Source organism: Bactrocera neohumeralis, chromosome 2, assembly GCF_024586455.1.
Source record: "Bactrocera neohumeralis isolate Rockhampton chromosome 2, APGP_CSIRO_Bneo_wtdbg2-racon-allhic-juicebox.fasta_v2, whole genome shotgun sequence".
NCBI classification, from domain to species: domain Eukaryota; kingdom Metazoa; phylum Arthropoda; class Insecta; order Diptera; family Tephritidae; genus Bactrocera; species Bactrocera neohumeralis.
In genome coordinates, this window is record NC_065919.1 from 54,388,178 (window position 1) to 54,409,453 (window position 21,276).

At 35.4% G+C, this 21,276-nt stretch overlaps 3 protein-coding genes across 3 annotated transcripts; 2 read left to right on the plus strand and 1 right to left on the minus strand.

Annotated features, from left to right (window-relative positions):
- Nucleotides 1–6,218: 6,218 nt before the first annotated feature.
- Nucleotides 6,219–14,188, plus strand: LOC126767090 (uncharacterized). The gene is made up of 6 exons (XM_050484700.1): nt 6,219–6,546; nt 6,636–7,382; nt 8,807–8,936; nt 11,912–12,097; nt 13,852–13,990; nt 14,058–14,188. The coding sequence occupies exons 1-6, from the start codon at nt 6,302–6,304 to the stop codon at nt 14,186–14,188; spliced, it is 1,578 nt and encodes a 525-aa protein (XP_050340657.1). The 5' UTR covers nt 6,219–6,301.
- Nucleotides 14,189–14,264: 76 nt separating this feature from the next.
- LOC126767100 (uncharacterized) lies at nt 14,265–16,679 on the minus strand. The gene is made up of 3 exons (XM_050484708.1): nt 16,104–16,679; nt 14,832–14,977; nt 14,265–14,731 (listed from the first exon to the last, which is right to left on the minus strand). The coding sequence occupies exons 1-3, from the start codon at nt 16,396–16,398 to the stop codon at nt 14,504–14,506; spliced, it is 669 nt and encodes a 222-aa protein (XP_050340665.1). The 5' UTR covers nt 16,399–16,679; the 3' UTR covers nt 14,265–14,503.
- Nucleotides 16,680–17,714: 1,035 nt separating this feature from the next.
- Nucleotides 17,715–19,180, plus strand: LOC126754256 (triosephosphate isomerase). The gene is made up of 3 exons (XM_050466276.1): nt 17,715–17,787; nt 17,883–18,482; nt 18,571–19,180. Exons 1-3 carry the CDS (start codon nt 17,728–17,730, stop codon nt 18,775–18,777), a joined length of 867 nt encoding a protein of 288 aa, XP_050322233.1. The 5' UTR covers nt 17,715–17,727; the 3' UTR covers nt 18,778–19,180.
- Nucleotides 19,181–21,276: the final 2,096 nt, after the last annotated feature.

Here is a 21,276-nt window from a genome sequence, read left to right on the forward strand (position 1 = left end):
TAACTATGTTAAGTTAGAAATTTTTTAGACTCTATGATAGGAGCAAACTATCAACTTAAACTATCTCCGCACTTATTTGAATAAATTTTAGTATGCTTTTGGGAATTATAGTAACAATTATAGAGAGCGATTCCAACCAGATCTGAAAGTGATGGAAAAAAATGTAAGTTGATGCGAAAAAATGGTTTATCCGGTTCTTAAAAAGAAAATGTGAAATGAAAAGTTTTAAAAGAGATGCTTATACAAGGAGTCTCAATGAAGTATAATGTATGTTTTCGGTAATTTTCTCTCTGCTTACTTCGATGTATCTTTATTTTGTATTTTTTTAAACAAAACTGACTTTATAAATAGTATATATGGCATTTTGTTCACGTTTTCTAATTTTTGTAATGCAAAATGATAATAAGGATTTACAAATAAACGAGAGCAAATCTAAGAAGATCATTCATAGTTTCATGAATTATGGGTACAAATACTTGTATGGTAGTCGAAAAAGGCTTTTCGTATTTCTAATCAAATTTCAACTTATTTTTTTATATTTATAATGAACTTTAATGAATCAAATATGTACCATTTTTGTCGACCACTTTTTTCTATTTTTCCGCTAGAGACATTATTCCATTAGTGTTAAACTGTTTTGGTTTCTCGGCGAAAAACCACGACAAGTAATATTTACAGGCTTCTCTTGAAGAAAACTTTACTCCATTAAGGGAGTTCTGCATTGGCCGAAACAAATGGTAGTGCGATGTTGCAAGGAGAGGGCTATTTGGTGAATGCATCAAGACTTCCCAGTTTTTGCCGAGTCATCAAAGATGTGTGTGGTCTAGCGTTGTTCTGATGGAAGACGAAGTCTTTTCTGTTGATCAGTTCTGTTTTTCTGTTTTTTTCTTATCAGTTATTGACAGTAAAATGTAGAATCAATCGTTCGACCAGGCTGGAGCAGCTCATAGTGGATGCTTCCTTTCCAATCCCATCAAACACTTAGCATAACTCATTTCAGGCTTCAATCCTAGCCTTGCGACCATTTGTTGAGCTTCATCACGCTTGGACCATGATCTTTTTTGCACATTATTGTCACATTTGATCCACTTTTCGTCTCCTGTTACCATTCGCTTCAGAAATGGTTCGATTTCATTTCGTTTCAGCAAAGAATCGCAAATGTTAATTCGGTCCATTAAATTTTTCACAGACATCGAGCTTCTTTTTGTAGCCAGCTTTTTTTTTAATTGTTCAAAACCGATTGATGATGAATGTCGAGTTCCTTAGCGATGTTATGGCTGCTTATATGACGGTCCTGGTCAATCTTTTCCATAATTTCATTGACGTTTTCAACGATATGTCGACCAGAGCGAGGTGCATCCTTCGTAGAACGGAAACGAGCGAACCCAAATTTCATTGGTGGCTTGCTTGGCATTCTTCCCTTTTTTACACAAAAATATCATATTTCTTCATTATTTTCACTCATTTTTGTACTACTGTAATTTTTTTCAATTTCCCGAATTTAATTTTTTTTTGGTTAAATGAAGCTTAACATCAACTTTCAATGTAATTGGTAGCACTGGAGATATACGACTGCAACGACGTCTATATATCCAAATTCGATCTTATATGTAGAGAAACAAAACCAGTGTTCCATAGACCAGTGCAATACATGAATAGAGTAGAGAATAAATTTACCGCAATTGTTTGCCTAATGGGAGATAATTCTAGCCCTAAAAGGTTACATGGACTTACGCATTTCGAAACATTGATTATTTTTTTATTAAATTCTAAGACACATCTAGAATATTGTCCTAAGCTTCCAAGTAGATGAGAGTAATAAATCCAATTTTCAGTTTTTTTCCTTCGTCCAAGTTCAAAGTTAAGGTTTTAACTATAACATGTATTTTTTCACCTGAAATGATCCTGAAAGGAGTTATCCTGCCAACACGGACGCTTTTTTCCGAGAGGTCACCGGAAATGGCGTCGCAATGACAGAGTTTAAATTTTTTTTTTAATTTCAGATTTTTTTTGTTAATGTGTGGTAACAATAAAAAAATCGAATAAAAAATTTCATTTTTATATGAGAAAAAACTTTTGTAAAAATGCTGTTTTTTACCCGAGGAAACCCATGTAACCCCTTAAATATCGATTTTTATAACCTCTCTGCTTATGACCGATTTTTTGGTATAAAATCTGACAATCTGTAAGATACGTATATCTTAACGAAATTCAGAGGGCAACTTTTTCTGATAACAGTGAGTCGTGATGCTAAAACTAGATAACATTAGTTCAGTACTTCCTCCTTGTAGGCATGTTACTTTTTACATAATGGCATAACATTATGAATATTTCCTGCCTTTATTGATATTATAAACACAGCCTTTATATGCAATTTAGTACTGGAATTTCATAATATTTAACGTAGCTTTTTCTTCCGGTTTATTTAATATACATTTTCTCACATTGTAATTATTATTGGCATATCTTTGAATAAACCTTAACATTTGAAGGCTAAAAGTTAGGCCAATTACTTTAATACGTCGCATGGTACAACAAAACTTATATAAATGAAAAAATATATAATTTATGCAATGCTACTGATGCGATTTCTAGGAAATGCAACCACCTATAATTATACACGTCGAGACTTTGTTGCATTTTCCATTCAAACGGAACGATATTCAATTGCTTTTTTTTATTTTTATTTTTTTTTTTTAAAAATCATGTGCGCTCATAACACTATTATACTCACTGTTATACCCTGAACAGGTAATATTAAGTAGTAGTAGTTAAGAAGGAAACGTCGGCGCGTCTGAGGCTATTTAGTCATGTCCGTGTGTATAAGTGCGAAGTATACCCTCAGGGCACAATAGACCAAAGGTCGCCTCATCTTCAATCAATACCCTCAGTTTCTGAATTATCGATCTGAAATTTTGTACATGTCCTTTTCTTTCCAAATAGCTGGTCGGAATCGCCGATATCGGAACACTTTAGCACAAGCTGAGCTTTCCGAATTATGTCCTTGTATGGCAAAATTTTTTAATTGACAGGTTAACTTCATGAAATTCAGCATAAATTATGTTCCTAGAGAATGTTAGAATCTTCGAACAATTTTTTTTTCAGATCGGACTACTATAACGTATAGCTGCCATACAAACCGAACGTTCGGAATCATGTCAATGTATGGAAAACTTTTTTAGTTGACGATATATCTTCACGAAATTTGGCACGAACTATTGCCTAAAGCAACGGTGCAAATTGCGAAAACATTATTCAGATCGGATCAATATAGCCTATAGCTGCCATACAAACTAATCAATTTAAAACCAGTTCCTGTATGGAATCGTGTGTATTTGAGTAGATATCTCTATAAAACTTCGCATAGACTATTATCCTAGGCAATTATGCAAGCTCCGTAAAAATTATTCAGATCGGATCACTAAAGCCTATAGCTGCCATACAAACTGAACGATCGCAATTAAGTTTTCGTGAGAAGCCTTTTGTATATATGAAGGGCATTAGAGCTTCGGTGCAAACGAATTTAAAGTTTTTTCTTGTTATTGCATTTTTTTCGTTTTGGAAATTATATTTTTTTCCGCGAATTCGCAAACTCACTTCCACTTAACGAATGCAATGGCTGCTCAGCGTCGAAAGCATAATTAATGAATGAAATGCAATTTTTGTGGTTACAATTTTCGAAAGCACATACAATTGCTTGTAAATCAAAATCTCCCAGAGGCATACTTTTATGAGATACATACATATGTATGCTGAGAATTTGGCGCGAACACTTGCCTGCCAACATAAATTCACTTGCACCTAGTTGTGTCTGTTTATGCACGTGCGTAAATATTTATAACCGCACCTATGCGCAGACATACAAACATACATATGTACATAAATATTTATAAAAGCGATCGTCTGTCAGAGCTGCTCTTGACATGCAGGTGAAAGTGCGAGTGACAGCTGTAGTTATTTGGTCGTGTTTATTTGCGAATTCAACGAGTTGAGCGTCATAAAATTAAAATGTCTGAGATTTTCAGAAAAATATTTGCACTAAATGAAATTTATTTATATAAAAAAATAATTATTGCTTTTATTTACGCTTGTAAACTAGTCTAAGTGTATTCCTCATTATGTTTAATTATATTTAGATGATAACATATAAAATAAACTCGATTTTCTTATGCATTTCAGAGCTGTTATATGCACCGGACGCTGAGTGTTTTCCAATTTTATGCGCGCTTTATGAGTTAAGATGCTGTAAGTTTATAAAAACCAATAAGTTTGTAATAGAAATGAGAAGATGTTAACTTAGGTTGCACCGATGCTATAATAACCTTCACAAATAATAAAGTTTTCTATGCAAGAACTTGATTTTGATAGTTCAGTTTGTGGTCCGTACTTACTTACAGGGTGGTCCATATAGTTAGTTGTTTTCAATAATGCATAAAAAATTAATTAATTAATATGTTCTTGGAGTAGTCCCATGAGACTGCATTTCCATTATTTATGGAACTTGACTATATTCGTAATTTTAGAAGGCATTTTCTGTGTCATCTGTTGAAGCTTATACCATAAATGGTAGCTTTGCCTTATGTGAATGGATCGTAAATAAATCTGTTACATAATACTCGAACTTTATGAAATTTTTTAATTCTCAATGACATTACTGAGAAGAATTTGTATGCTTAAGCCAAAGATGGCCACTTACAGCTTTTGAGTAAAAGTCACTTGATAATAGAACATGTTCAAATTGCTTATCAAAAAGTTCCTTCTTTACCGATTATCATTTACTCGCATACTGAAAGAACCATTCGAAATTATTCCTTCATCTTACTCCAATATTAATCTCTGCCCGAAATTTCAATTACATCGCCAGGTGTATCGGTATGAAATGAGCGTGGTTTTGTGAGAATTAAATAATAATTTTAAATTAAAAGTAAAAAAAAATATTCAAAGTATTGGCTTTTTACACATTATGGTCACCTTTCGGGCAATTTGTGGATGCAATGCCAATAGAAAGATTTGTCTTTTGAAGCAAACCAATTAGATACCCAATTTTCGACTTCTGCGTAGGAATCGAAGTGCTGGTCAGTACTTTAATTGTAACCTGAACCGATTTTGCTGTGTGTACAGGTGCATTGTCGTGTAACAAAATTACTTTACCGTATCTTCTGACCCATTCTGGGTCAATCAATGTATGGTTCGAATTGTTCATTTAGATTTTAGAAGCTCATGATATACCATAGCCTTCTGATACCACCAAACATAAAGCCTTCTTACCAAATCAATCTGTTTTTGCAGTCAAAGTCGATGATTCTCCCGGAATAACCCTTGATTTTCTCCATTTAGGATACTTGAAATAAATCCATTTTCCATCGCCATTGACAATTCGATGCAAAACTGGTACTCTTTCGTGTCTTGTTTAGCTAAACCTTCTCAACCATAAATCCAGGCTGGGCCATAGTTTGAGTCGGCTCACCTCTTTTCCATCACGACCACTTTCACTTGACATAAGTGATTCACTTTTCAACACCAGTAACCATAGGCTGGGATTGGCAGTTGGTTTTTTTGCATTAACTCGTGTGGCTTCCATACATCGAGCTTCTTTTTGCATTCAGCCTTATTTAAATAGTACCATAAGGCTTTTTGTGCAATGTCTAGCTATTGGTAAACCGAAACAGGGCTTACATGACGGTCAGACTCAACGATTTCCATTATTTTATCGAAATTTTCGACAATTAGTCTCCAAAAGCGTGATACTTCTTTGACGTCAAAATTACCGGGATTGGCCTTTAGAGTATCAGAACCACCCAAAATATTCACATTTTCAGCCGCATGACTTGGGTGTTCACAAAGGTCGTGTATTTTCTTTTGGCTGGTGTCCATGTATGAATTCTGAGTCAAGCAATCACAAACCTGTCGGAGAAGTTTTTTAGCACAAAATCTTACCTTTTCAACGGCATATAGCTTTACTGGATCGCACTTAAGCCAGGAGATACAGATTATCAAATCCATATATTACAAAAATTATGAATATCTTTTTACCAGATCTTTATAGCTTTGCATAATAAAACTAACTAAATGGACTACCCTTTCATACATATACATATGTACATTTATAACTTATGTCATAGACTAACGCTCCACATTTCATGTGCCCCATCTGTATGATTCAAGTCATCACATCAGCTCATCTGTCGCTAAAACCCACTGAAGCACACAATCTAAACAAAAACAAAATCGAACACTTATAAACATTCCACGCAGACGACAGATACTATTGAAGAATCATCAGGAATCGGTGAATGACACAATGGCCGATAGTCGTGAACGTATACGTGGTCCACCACGTGATGGTCGCGAATTTCTCACCAGTCCCAGACAAGTATTGCGACGTTTAATGTTGCTCTCCGAGGGACGTCAATATAGAGAGGCGGCAGGTGTTGTGGGTCGACTGGGACCGTCCGTTTTGCGTTCAGTCATAGCAGAGTTGCCCATCGACTTGCTGCTGGAACATTTACCGCACAGCGCCTATCTGCTGGAGTCATTTTTCACAAGGTAAAACCTGAAATTTATGAAGAATTAAATTTTGTGCATATTCTTTAAAGAAGGCTATGTTTTATTAATAAGCTATTCGCTGCTTACAGATTAATCACAGTCAATCCCTCACCAAAACCGGATGTACCCATAGAATCAGTTGTTTGGCAGCTGGTGCGTCTCTTTTCATATCCCCACGAGTCAGGTATGCGGCAACGTTGCGCGAAGCTTACACAGGCCATAGCTCAGTATGAACCCAGTTTGCGTCAGGCACTGCGCGAGCGGCGAAAATCCTTCGATAACGCCGTGCAAGGTTTGGGTGTGCACGGTTTGACCACAGACGCCACCGGACAGTTAATATCACTGCATCATGCGCTCAAGACCGAATTGCAAAGACATTTGGATATATACAAAATGGCCATACATAAATTGGAAGAGCTGAGCATGGTGACTGCGCATCAAGATCCAGCACATTCCTCCCATCAACGCTTGCTTGCCATCAACTACGGTGACATACAACAAAGACTGATCGAGAACAAAACCCTGCTCACCATGCTGGATAAGCCGGCCTTAAAGCAGCTGGCAAGTCTTGTAGAGAATCTTAGTCAACGTGTGGAGAATGATAAAGAGGTGTTGAAGTGTGTGGGCCAAGTGAAACGTTTAGATGGTAAAGCTTGTATAGAGAAACGTCCGGCGGCCGGTTTATTAATGAACTTCGCGCAAGGTTGCGAAGCTGTGCTACAGCTTATGGGTCCCGAAAGTCTACCGACAAGCCCGACTGCCATTTGTAGCGGTAGCAACAGTAGTAACTGCAGTGATGGCTATCATTCGGATGATTCAACCAGCGAAGAAACGAGGTAAGGCAAGAAACACGCCACAAATGTGGTGAAAGTTTTTTATTTGCTATTTAGTGTTTTTTCTTAGCATTGGCCTTTTTTGGGTCATTATGTGTGGGTGACCTGTCGAAAAGTTCCAAAGTAATTGACAATGATTTTTCGTACTCAGCGTGCAAATCATTAATGACACAATTTAATCTAATATTGACCTTATAAGGCACGAAAGCTTCAAGACGAATATTTGACCTTATTTAATGTAAAGGGTGTTTATTTAGACGCGCGGTTTCCAAGAAGAAATAAAACTCATATAATTTCATGTTGGGGCCAAGAATTTAGCTTTATATTTGGGAAGATTTGCCATTATGTTTTGAAAACGATTTCGGGCAAGTGGCCGCCGTGGCTGGTTCTATTAAATTCCAACCGAGTGGCCCAGTTTTCAATAACTTTCTGCAGCAACTGCCGTCGTACGTCTCAGGCTTATCGGCATAGATAAGCGACTTCGTATAACCACAAAAAATATAGTCCAGCGGTGTTTAATCGCACGATCATGGAGGCCACTTCACAGGCCGGCGATGCGATGTAATGCCCTCACCAAATGTATCCTTCAATAAATTGATTGTTGCTTTGGTTGTATGGCATGTAACGCTGTCTTGTTGGAACCAAGGGTCATCCGCACCAACATCCTCCAATTCAGACACGAAAAAGATGATTAATTACTTTTTCGTTCTATAGCAATCCCGATGGACCAATGGTTCCCTGTACCCTTTTTGAAGACATAATGGCCTCTCTACAATGGCTTGTGGTTTATCATCACTCTAAATGACAATTTTGAATATTAACGAGTGGGAAGAAGCTATTAGAGGAAAAGGGCAATCAGCTTCTTTACGGATGTTTCAAAGCTTGGTGGGAAATTTGGTAGAGGGGTTTACTGTCAGGAGCTTTTTATCAATTCCAGCCTCAGGCTTCCTGGTTATTGCAGTGTTTTCCAAGTCGAGGTTTCAGCCATTAAGGTAGCAGGAGATTTACTGCCCCGGAGTGCAGTTTTCTTCAGAGAAGTAACCATCAGATGGCAAAGAGGCGATACTAACTCATTAACTTTGCGTTCAGGGTTGATCAAAGAGTGCCGAACCTCGCTATTAATAGCATCGAGTGTCTTTGCGATAGGACTGGCATGGGTCTCACGTCACTGCGAAACCGTAGATTATTGTAAAGCTAATGAGCTAGCAAGGAAAGATCCCTATAACCGTTATCGGTAGAATGGGAGCGTGTCAGTGCTTCCGTATCATTTTGTGTGCTATTACCAGATAGCTGGGTATCATGAAGCTCAACAGTGAAGAGATTTCGAAATGACGGAAAATTGAAATCTTGTGTTAATTTTGGAACACCCTATGTATCTAGGTATTCTGAAATTCATCTAGAAATTTCTAATTGAAACTAATTTGCAGTGAAATGGTTACTCAATATCGCACGCTATATTTGGAGAACCGAACAGACACTTTGGAGGCTTTGGATGGATTGCCGCAGCTGAAACATGTTCAAAATTTGAAAGCGAAAATACTCTTCTCGATAATTGTGGTAAGTTTAATATATATAGTACATATACCTTTAATGGTTATATGATACCTACCATTCACCGCTTCTCCGCTCGCTAAATATGAGGTCTGCCCTCTCTTCAAACAGTTTCTATATGGAATTATATAATTTATTTATTTGAATTCAAAAGGAGGGAGCCTGTTGATACCTCATTTAAGTGTTACAATTGTCTGCTGATATCTCTATAACATACATATATATATCTATAATAATTTTATCTTGCCAGTTTACCATATGATCAAATTTGACTCGCACTGGTCCATTCAAACTACGCGTGTAAACTGGATCGGTGAACATTCTTTCCTTGATTGATTCAACTTTGCTTTAAATTTGCATGAATCAGATCTCCATTTGATCATAAGCAATTACCTAGTGTGTTTTTGACATCTGTTTGTTTACGACGCGAAAAGCTTGTCTGGCGAATTTTACTGTGGAAAAAATGGAACAACGAGATGGCTTAAAATTTTGTTTTTTAATCTGTTCACAATTACGGAATCCTTGGAAATGTTGTACAAGTGTTGCAGGGAGTCCACTTTATCACGAACACAAGTATTTCAGTGGCACAAAGTATTCAGGGAAGGTCGTAAAATCATCGAAAACTTCCCTTAAGCGAGTCGTTCATCCACCTCAGATAATGAAGATAACATCGAAAACGCTAAAAAATGAGATGAAACGAAAAAAAATAAAATTAATGCTTAATGGCCTTCACTGAAGACTTTCCAAGCCAAGGCTATATACAATAGGGTGATTCAAAAAAAAATTTTTTTTTTCGTATGGTACTCGGAAAAATAGGTTCCTAGACACCTCTAGGACCATACTAAAAAAAAAATTTTTTTTTGAATCACTCTAATATACAAGTATAACAAGTGCAAAAATTGGAATTTACTTATAATGGCCCAGGAGCCTACTTTGAAGGCGATAATAAAGATTTGTATTAAAATACGTGAAAATTGAGTTTATTTTTGTCAGTCCGGGTCAAATTTGATCAAATGTGATATTACATTTATACCAGTTGCCTGTTCGATTCGCGCATTATTTGCTTACATACAAACATAAAATCAATCAAATAGACACGCAAATATAATTTTTCTGCCCTGAAAGCGAATAAGTCGTGTACTTTACAAACCAAAAACACCAACAACTTATCTACCGACTAAAGAAAGCTTGTTTGCGATTAACACTTTTGCTTTCATCAATCGCTCCATTTTTTCAAATGCTTATTATTACCCAAAATTATATGAAATAACGTGCTATAATTATATTGAAATATTCAAGTGCTGACCCATTGACTGTGGCAAGTTGCGAAACCTAGTCGCTTAATTATAGTGAATTATAACAGCTAAAAATACCTGTGGCTGGCTGACTCTAGTAGAAAGTGATTTTGAACGCCTACAGGCATGCTCCTATTAACAAGCGCGGCTGCACGCCTTTGAAAAAAAAAAAATTATGTGTGAAATTTGCAACAGCCGATTTTAGCCTAAAGAAACTGATAGAAATTCGATGATGATAATGATGATTGGCAATACTGTCTACAAGCTATTTTGCATCATTATTATTATACTCTCGCAACATGTTGCTAACGAGAGTATTATAGTTTTGTTCACATAACGGTTGTTTGTAAGTCCTAAAACTAAAAAGGTTTCAGATATAGGGTTATATATACCAAAGTGATCAGGGCGACGAGTAGAGTCGAAATCCGGATGTCTGTCTGTCCGTCCGTCTGTCCGTCCGTCCGTCCGTCTGTCCGTCCGTCCGTGCAAGCTGTAACTTGAGTAAAAATTGAGATATCATGATGAAACTTGGTACACGTATTCCTTGGCTCCATAAGAAGGTTAAGTTCGAAGATGGGCAAAATCGGCCCACTGCCACGCCCACAAAATGGCGGAAACCGAAAACCTATAAAGTGTCATAACTAAGCCATAACTAAAGATATTAAAGTGAAATTTGGCACAAAGGATCGCATTAGGGAGGGACATATTTGGAAGTAATTTTTTTGGAAAAGTGGGCGTGGCCCCGCCCCCTACTAAGTTTTTTGTACATATCTCGGAAACTATTATAGCTATGTCAACCAAACTCTACAGAGTCGTTTTTTTCAGGTATTTCCATATACAGTTCAAAAATGGAAGAAATCGGATAATAACCACGCCCACCTCCCATACAAAGGTTATGTTCAAAATCACTAAAAGTGCGTTAACCGACTAACAAAAAACGTCAGAAACACTAAATTTTACGGAAGAAGTGGCAGAAGGAAGCTGCCCACAGGCTTTTTTTAAAAATTGAAAATGGGCGTGGCGCCGCCCACTTATGGACCAAGAAGCATATCTCAGGAGCTACTAGACCGATTTCAATGAAATTCGGTATATAATATTTTCTTAACACCCTGATGACATGTACGAAATATGGCTGAAATCGGTTCACAACCACGCCTTCTTCCAATATAAAGCTATTTTGAATTCCATCTGATGCCTTCTTAGTATAATATGATGATAGCGGAATAAAACTTTACACAAATACGGTATATGGAAAATATGTAAATGACGGATAATGAAATCTCGATTATCACTTTATCATGCGAGAGTATAAAATGTTCGGTGACACCCGAACTTAGCCCTTCATTACTTGTTTTTTTGTTTTTGGTGACCTAGCGGCACTTGAGAGCGTTATAGTTAAACACAAATGGATACATTAACTGAAAGTATGCCTAAAGAAACCAAGAAAATTGGTTTCAATAAATATGATAATGATGATGCTCAGGTGTTTTGGTTAACAGTCTCGGGTAATCATCATTTCATCAACGCAATAAAGTATTATTGAGTAATTTGTTTCGACTGCTTCGACACTTGAGAACAACCTAAGCGCTCGTGAATGCTCAAACTACAATCACAACACAATAATAACCATAATTAAGCTAAAGTATATTTTCTACACATAATTGAGAAGTTTTGTATGCCTTTCAGTTGTCATTTCGTCTGTGCCATGCTATGCGCGAAAGGAAAGTGATTGAAGTGCGTCGGATATTGAATTGCGCCTTGGACTCGTCGAGTGAGAGTACGCTTGCCTTGGATCGTGCGGTGCGCACACATTTGCAGGAGACCGTTGAATCATTTCCGGTCGGAGAAATCGAACGTTCCGTTTTCAATCAGGTATATTTGAATGCATAAAATGTTTTTAAATAATTTATTATTAACAAATTAAAAAAAATATATAATTTAATAAACATTTGAAAGAGTTTTTTTTTTATTTTGTAATCCTTAACTTAATCGAAAATAGTTTTAAAGTTAATCATAAAATATTTGGGATTAAAAAAAATTTAATCTTAAAAATCAGATTAAAATTTTCATTGGAAATTAAAAAAATGTAAATTCCAAGATTATATTTAAGAATCAAAAAATATATTGATTTCAAAGTTAAATTTTTCGTGTTTGAATTTTTCCATTTCGATTTTTTTTAAGAAAGCTTTTTTTTAATAAAATATCAATATATTTTAATAATATTTGTTTGGTTTATGTTTAATTAAAATTATAATAATATTTTTTTATTTCATACTTTAAATTTTAAATGAAAAAATATATCTAAAAATAATAATAAAAATATTTTTTTCAATTTTTGATTCCAAAATTTTGGAATTTTTGTTTTTTAATTTTTAAATATTTAATTTTATTAATTAAATTCACATATATTTATTTTCTTAATTTTAAAGTTTTAACCCCAAAGTCGGAATTAAAAGTTTAATAAAATTTTTATCATTTTTAATAATTTTTTTTTATTTATTACTCTAAATATTATATAAAAAAATAGTTTTTCAATTTTAGTTCAAAAATCTGTGATTAAAAATAAAATAATCAATTTCTAATTTTATTAATTAAATTCACATATATTTATTCTTTTAATTTTAAAGTTTTAACCCCAAAATCGGAATTAAAAGTTTAATTAAGTGTTTAATCGCAGATGTTTGATATTAAATATTGAGAAAATATTTTTTAATTTAAAAGTAAAAAATGAAAATAGTAATTTTTATTATTTTAATTAAGTAAAACAAAAATATTTTCAAGCACAAAATCAGAATTAGAAATTGAAAATTTAATTTTTAACACCAAAATTTGAATTTAATTCTGAAAATCTAATTTTAAAAATTAGCACTTTAATTTTTTAATTAAAAATTAGTCTTTCAATTTTTAATAATCTTCTGGGATTAATAATTAATTATTAAAATTTTAATTTTATGAATTAAATTCACATTTATTTTTTATAATTTTAAATCTTTTATCTCCAATCGGAATTAAAAATTTAATTAATTTTTTTTTTAATTTTTAAATATTCAATTTTATTAATTAAATTCACAATTTATTTTTTATAATTTTAAATTTTTTATCTCAAATCGGAGTTAAAATTAATTAACTTTTTTTTAATTTTTAAATATTCAATTTTATTAATTAAATTCACAATTTATTTTTTTTAGTTTTAAATTTTTTATCTCAAATCGGAGTTAAAATTAATTACATTTTTTTTTAATTCTTAATCGCACAAGTTTAATATTAAGATGGGAAATATTTTTAATTTAATAATTGGATTAAAAAATAAAAATAATATTAATAATTAAAGTTGATTAATAAAAATAGTTTTTATATTAATAGTTTTTATTAATTAAATTTAATTATTATTATAATAATTATTATTATTTTAATTAAGTGCGACATTTTTAATCCCCAAATTAAGAACTAAAAATTTTACTTTTAATCCTAAATTGGAATTTAATTTTAGAATCCAAAAGTTTGGAATTATTTTGATACAAAGTTTTTGAATTTTTTTAATCCAAAATTTCTTTATCAAGCAACATTTTTTTTATAAAAAAATTTCCAATCTTAATTATTACCACATTTATATTTTTATTCCACAGGTGCTTTCCACTCTCCACGAATATCCCTGCTTGGAGTCATGTCCACCTTTAACGCACTTCGTCAGCGCCTGTGTGCGCTTGGCTTGGCGCATGATTAATCAGAAGTCACCTTATTACCTTGATACTGATTTCAATCTTGGTAAAGAAAAAAATGATTATTTTTTTATAAAAAGATTTATTTAATATATTTTTTGTATTTGAAACAGGTTTCTTGCGCCCGGAAAAGCACGAGCGGCATACGCAATCAGATCGGCGCTCCGACTTGATCAAAGCATTTCTTTGGCCAGCGCTGATGCAGAACAACCACTGTGTCTTTAAAGCGATAGTAGCCACTTAGTAAAAGCTTGCGACTTCCAAAAACGCGCAATTAAAGTGTAGGCAAATAGTGTTAGCCTAAAATAGTACCCAGCAGCCGGGTTGACGTATAATTTACTTAGCCATTTTTTCTGGTGCAACAGTTCTCAGCTAAAATTCCAATATTTATAAGAGTTTTCTAATTCTCTTTCAATATGTACATATGTACATATATATATCGGATACTTAACTCCCTTTCTATTAAATTAAAGTTTAAGCAATAAATATTAAATACTTAAAATTAATTTAAATTAACTAAAGTACAATTAAATTATATATCTACATGCATACTTAATAGCTAAGTAACTATTGGTTTTAATACTAAACATACGCTAATATTTTTATTTGTACATTGTAATGCATTAAGACTATAAAAATCGATAATATCACTTGGTGACTTGAATATTTTCTCATTTGGCTTTTGCTGTCCGATGCTGTAAGAATCTTTGCCATTTAATTGTCTGATGAAGAGGTGGAAATATTGCTGCTGTGCATATACCGTTACGATATATTTTATTGACAGATCCTATAGGGCAAGACATGAAAAAAGGAATGGATTATTTTGATTAGTAAGTTATCTGAAAGAGATGCAGAATATTAGAGTTAAGTTTGCTGCAAATACCTACCGCTTCTTTGAACGGTCGCACTAAACAGGCACCGTCTTCTCGAAAACTGAGAATATGCTCAGCAGATGCGCGATCTACTAGACGATAGTAGTGTTCGGTTTCAATTTTACGGCGTTCAATTTCCAGATAATTAGCGTCGATATCATCTGAAAAGGAAAAGACGAAAAACAAGAACAGGGTTGGTAGATGGAAGCAAAACCCGCGAATTACAATAAAGCAACTTCAACAAATCCAAACAAAACTTTGAGGGCCTCTCATGCTATTGATGTCTACCAATAAGGATAACGTGATTTTGACAGCTCTTGACAGCCATCTTTGGTTATGGATTTGAGGTAAGGTTTGTGACCTTTGAGACAAATCTTGAAAAGTGGTTCAGGCAACGTAATCGTATTCTACAGATTGGTTCGCCGTCTCACTTTAGCTCGTCTTCAAACGAATGTTCTTTGGCTACTTAGGACATACTTGATCTAAGACCGGAAGTCGTGAGCTACTTGAGCCATATGTAAAAGAATCGTTTCTGGTTACTGCCAAGTGAATGGTAATCAGAGAACTTTCCTCACTTCCGCGAATTGCTAAACATGACCCCATCCTCCACCAGTACGTCAGTAAAGAAGAAGAAGAAGACCCAATCAAATGGTCACATAGATCATGCGATTTATGGCCTCTAGATTGTTTTTCTAGAGATAAATCTCGAGTTTTGGTCCTTTGCGATACCAGATGTAGTTCAGTTCCTAAGTCCAAGAGAAGAGACGGACTCTGCGGCCTCACTATCGATACTTCTTCAGTGTATCATACCTCTTATAGTGTATCATATCGTGTTTATAGCGTAGTCTTGTCAATGCGGGACAAGTGCACAAGAGCCTAGACCACTATTTCCCTGGTGCCCTGCTCTAAGCATTTCCTGCAGTCTTCTTTATCTATCAGTCCCATTTTGCGGGCGTGTGCCGCCACCAGACATAGACCAGTTAGTATTCCGGTCATTTTCCTACATTGCTCCTAAAACCCTTAAAAGTATTATTAAGCCGTGTTCCTAAAGTTTTAAAGTTTTTTTTTTAAGTTTTTTTGTAGATGATAAAAGTGTATACAATATTTATTTACAGATAATAAAATTATTTTTCCTATACATTACATCCTCATAATTTTGATATATAAAACCGGCTATGAGCAATGATAATGAAAGTATATTGAGAGTAGAACACTCGCTCCTACCACTGCCCATCGATTTTAGATATCCGCTGAGCAAAAGAATTTCTCACTTTCTAGCGTACTCACCAACTATGACGTAATCGTGGTGTTGAAATGGAGAGGTTGCTTTGGCTTGCCCCTCTTCAATATCCGCCAGCGTTAATTCACGCTCCTCTCCGTCATTATCGTTTGATTTGCGCGCTTCATGCTCAGTATGTTTATAAAACAAACAATGACCACAACAAAAACAACATGTAGAATGCGAACAACACATTAAACGCGCGCACAGATCACTATTATAGACGGAATCGGCAAATGCTGTCACAAATCGTGTGAACAAATTATGCAAAACAGTCCAATAGACACGTAAACACCAGCACATAGTGACAGCTGGACCGCGGTGGACACTAAATTTGATACTGGGTGCACTTGTCACTAATTATTTGCGAATGATTTCAAGTACTCTAGATACTTTTGCCGAAAACGCCGCATGAATGATTGCCGATGGCACATCGCACTCTTTATTTCATTAATATGACAATAATTTTTTAATTAATGACTTGAACATTCACTGTACTGAGAATATTTGCATATAGTAATATCGCGAACGGAACGGCGACTCACTTGAAGCCGATCTTCGCGCCACACATCTTAAGCGAGAGCGTGTCGCAGACAAACTGCGCACCCAAAACAGACTATAAAGCGTTTGCTGTTTTAATTACATACATAAATAAATTAAGTGAGGAAAAACAACAACAAATAAGAATAAAACATGAAATTAATACCAGATATAAAATAATTGTATTGTTTGTTTACGATATCGTTGTGAGAAAATTATTTACATACACTTATACATGTGTTTTTGCGTACAGATACACACACACATGCACACAAATATATGAACTTAAACTCATTGAAGACAAAATGTAAGCGAGCTGAAAGAATATGCCAGCTAGATTAAATTCCAACAGCAGTGATCAGTGCTTTATGGGCACATCCATGCTTTATGGCATGTATTATATGTATGTAAATATGTATGTATGTATCTCTGAACATGTGCACATACAATTGTCCTTAAACTTGGATATATGCAGATGCATGCCGCTGTCACAGAATTGTGGATTGTTGGCGAAGTTCTCACGTTACATTAATCCAATTGAATGTCTATATACACACATACATACAGGCGTACATATGTACATACATAAATGTATTTGTGGCCACATATGCATTTTGTGGTGTTATAATTTTACACTAAATTAACGCAGCCGTGCAACTACTGTAACGAAAATGGATGGATATGTAAGTAAAAGGAAAGTATCAACTCGTTGTTGCATTGCCTTTTCAGCGTACAACATTTATTTACACTCAATATCTTTATATACATACATATGTATGTACATACACATATAAGCGTTTTTGATACTTTATTATTTGGAAAACACAAGTTTATAGCCCACAATTTTGCCCAAACGTTTTGAAAATAATCACAAATTGTCGAAAACTTTCAATTGTGTAATCGCAGATACCTGTGTATAAATTTTCGTTTTCCTTTTAATTTCAAATTCTGTATTCCATATAACGGTTTGTCTTACAGCAGCGCCATCCGTTGTTTGTGCACGTTAACTTTGACTGAAGGGTTGCATTTGCCAATTTACTATTCGTACTGTACCAAATCCAAAGAAAACAGCAACAACAAATCGAAAAAACTATGTTGACAGCTGCCGAAAGGGTCGTTGCAAGGTTATTCATTCGACCAACTTCTTGCAAAGTGAGTGAAATACTCCGGCTGCTCCAGTCAATACTTCCAGTCCATTTAGCGACTTTATATTAACAAATAAGTGAATAACAAACAAAAATTTTCAGTATTTTGCTTTGCAGTTTACTCGTTCTCTCAGCAGTTGCGATAAGAATAAAAAACATAACAAAATGTCACGTCAATTCTGCGTTGGTGGTAACTGGAAGATGAATGGCGATCAGAAATCCATCGCCGAATTGTGCAAAATTCTTTCAGCAGGCCCATTAGATCCCAACACACAAGTGTATGTTGGTGTACCAGCACCATATCTAATTTACGTACGTAGTCTATTACCTGAGACCATCAATGTGGCCGCCCAGAATTGTTACAAAGTAGAAAAGGGTGCGTTCACAGGTGAAATTTCACCCGCTATCATCAAGGATACCGGTGCCGGTTGGGTTATTCTGGGACATTCAGAGCGTCGTCAAATCTTCAAGGAGAGCGATGAACTCATTGCCGAGAAGGTTGAACATGCGTTGGCAGCTGGTTTGAAAGTAGTCGCATGCATTGGCGAAACCCTGGACGAACGTGAAGCCAATAAGACACAAGAGGTTGTCGCTAGACAAATGTGTGCGATAGCACAGAAGGTGAAGGACTGGACTAATGTTGTTGTAGCCTATGAGCCAGTGTGGGCCATTGGCACAGGCAAAACCGCCACTCCGGAACAGGTTGGTTCATGCAACAAACATTTCAAAATTGACTTCTTATATAAAATACTTATATATATTTTATGTGTGTGTGCATATGTATTTGCAGGCACAAGAAGTGCACGCCTACCTTCGTCAATGGTTGACTGAGAACATTTCAAAGGAAGTAGCTGCCACATTACGCATCCAATACGGTGGCTCCGTAACTGGGGCCAATGCCAAGGACTTGGCTAAAAAGCCCGATATCGATGGTTTCTTGGTGGGTGGCGCTTCTCTGAAGCCCGAATTCGTGCAAATTGTCAATGCCCGGCAGTAATTGTCTCATAAAAAAGCTGTTGAAGTACACGACTGCCTGCTAACTCAAGACATTTTAGGCATGTAATTCACATCTTAAGTACTGTTAATGGACCGTGTTGTTATTGAAGGCAAATAACTTTTTATATAATTTTGCTAAGCTTAACGCAATTTGCATGGCTAAGCTAAGCGAATGCAGAATTGCTGTTAGGAGTAAACATAATTAGAAAAGTTTTCACTTTATCATGTCAGAAAAGAAAAATATAAAAATTATGCAAATTTAATCATGTATACCTAGCATACCATTGTATTATGAAGAACAAATCATCCTTCTGTGTATATTTATTATACTAGAAGAAAATGCTGGAATTTAATTTTAGATTATTAAATAAATGTTGTTAAGAGTTTTAAATTTAAAAATTGGATTTGGCTTGTTTTTGCACTTGGGTAATAAAAAGCTTTGCTGTATACACATACATAAGTATATCAGAGCGCTACCCTGATATAAGTATACTGTGCACATTTATACATACTCATGCACATGCGTCGTATCATCACGCGATAAAACATACAAATATATTAAGCAAAAGTAAAATATTATTATGCATGCACACATACACACATATTTATTTTGAAGATTACGTGGTGTACGAAAGCGATAACAATTTGCTAAGGAATATACGTACTATATGTACGTATACATGTGTGTATATGAGAAAATAGGCATTATGCAATGTTCAAAGAGCAACAAATGACTACATGCATTTCTTCACGTCAACGAAGAGCAGACAAACGAATTTGCATTTCTTTGCGATTTTGATTTAAATTCTGGAGATGCTACACAAATTAAAGATGTAGTAGTTGAACGTTGGTCCCGATAAAGAGCAGAGTCCGAGCAGGCGGGGTGGAAAGCAAATTTACTTGGAAGGGACAATCCTTCTAACTCATACAATTTATTGCACGCCATTTCCTTATTCTCGATCCCGTTAATCCTTCGAAGATCCCATTATTGTTGTTGTTATTGGAGAAGAATTGTCGTAGAAGGTCCAAGAAACGAACTGTTTCCCTGGGTTCGGATTATTTAGAGAAGGGTGTTAAGGGAGTTTGTTGGGTGGTTTGGGGTATGCAAAGAGGTGGTTATTATTGGGTCGTTCATTAAGTAACCTTACCGCTTTACCGTTATGTATTTAAACAGCTGATATAGATAAGTAGGTGAGAGTTGAAGAGGGAAGCAAACAAGAGAGAGACCCAAATTCGGGAGTACAAAGAGCTTGACAAGCTGGCCGATAGAGGCAATGTTCGAAAATTCCACGAAAAGATGCGGCGACTAACAGAGGGTTTCAAGATTGGAGCAAACTCTTGTAGAACATCCAGAGGTGATCTAGTGACTGATGCCCAGAACATACTGAAATTATGGATGGAACACTTCTCCAGCCTGCTGAATGGCAGTGAAAGCATAACATCAGGAGTTGGTGAACTAGATTCCCCAATCGACCACCCAGAAGTTCGAATAGCAATTACCCGTCTGAAGAACAACAAAGCGGCCGAGCTATTCAATACGGCGTCGAAGAACTAATAATTGAACCTTATATAATATAATATGAAGTGTGACTTCAGGCCTTGAAAATCAAAAACTGACCAGATATTCACCATACACCAAATCTTGGAAAGGACCACACCACCTCTTCGTCGATTCCAAAGCTCTTTTTTTCGAAAAGGAGCTATGTCTCAATTCGGTATCCTCGCAAAAATAATACGGCTGTGTAAACTGACGTTGAGCAATGCCAAAAACTCCGTCAGGATCGGGAAGGACCTCTCCGAGTCGTTCGATACCAAATGAGGTTTCAAACAAGGCGTCTACCTATCAAGCGACTTCTTCGATCTGCTGCTGGAGAATATAAGATTGTTCCAGCGTACGCCGACAGGCAGTACAGACAGACTGCATAAGGAAGCGAAGCAAATGGGTCTGGTAGTGAACGAGGGCAAGACAAAATATCTAATGTCATCAAACAAATCGTCGTCACACTCGCGACTTGGCTTCCACGTCACTGTCAACAGTAACATAAGTGTCAGCATAACTTCGGAGTCGTAAATATCTTCGTTTATCTTGTCTATTCAGAGCCTAAAAAACTACTTGGAACAGTTTTTTGCCTGCAAGCAATCAATCTCTTGGCCGTATGATGACGAAAGGTATTGGATCAAAATGGAAAATAAAGTATATGGTTTCATAAAATGATTTACATAATCGTGTCTAAATTGCGCTAAAAAACGAAAGTTAAGTACTTTGTGAACGCCCCAATATCATGCGGCATCTTTGCATGGGACACTTCTGATTTCACGCAACAACTAGAAATTTTGTTCCACAATAGGTGGTGTTTGAACTCTAAGGACGCCATTCACTGGAATGGCGTCAAGGAAGGCGTTAATAGATCCACTGTGAATGACGATCTGCACTGCCATGAAGTTAGTCAAGTTAGAAATTTGATCGGTATTGCCCAGTACGTCATCATATAATAGGATT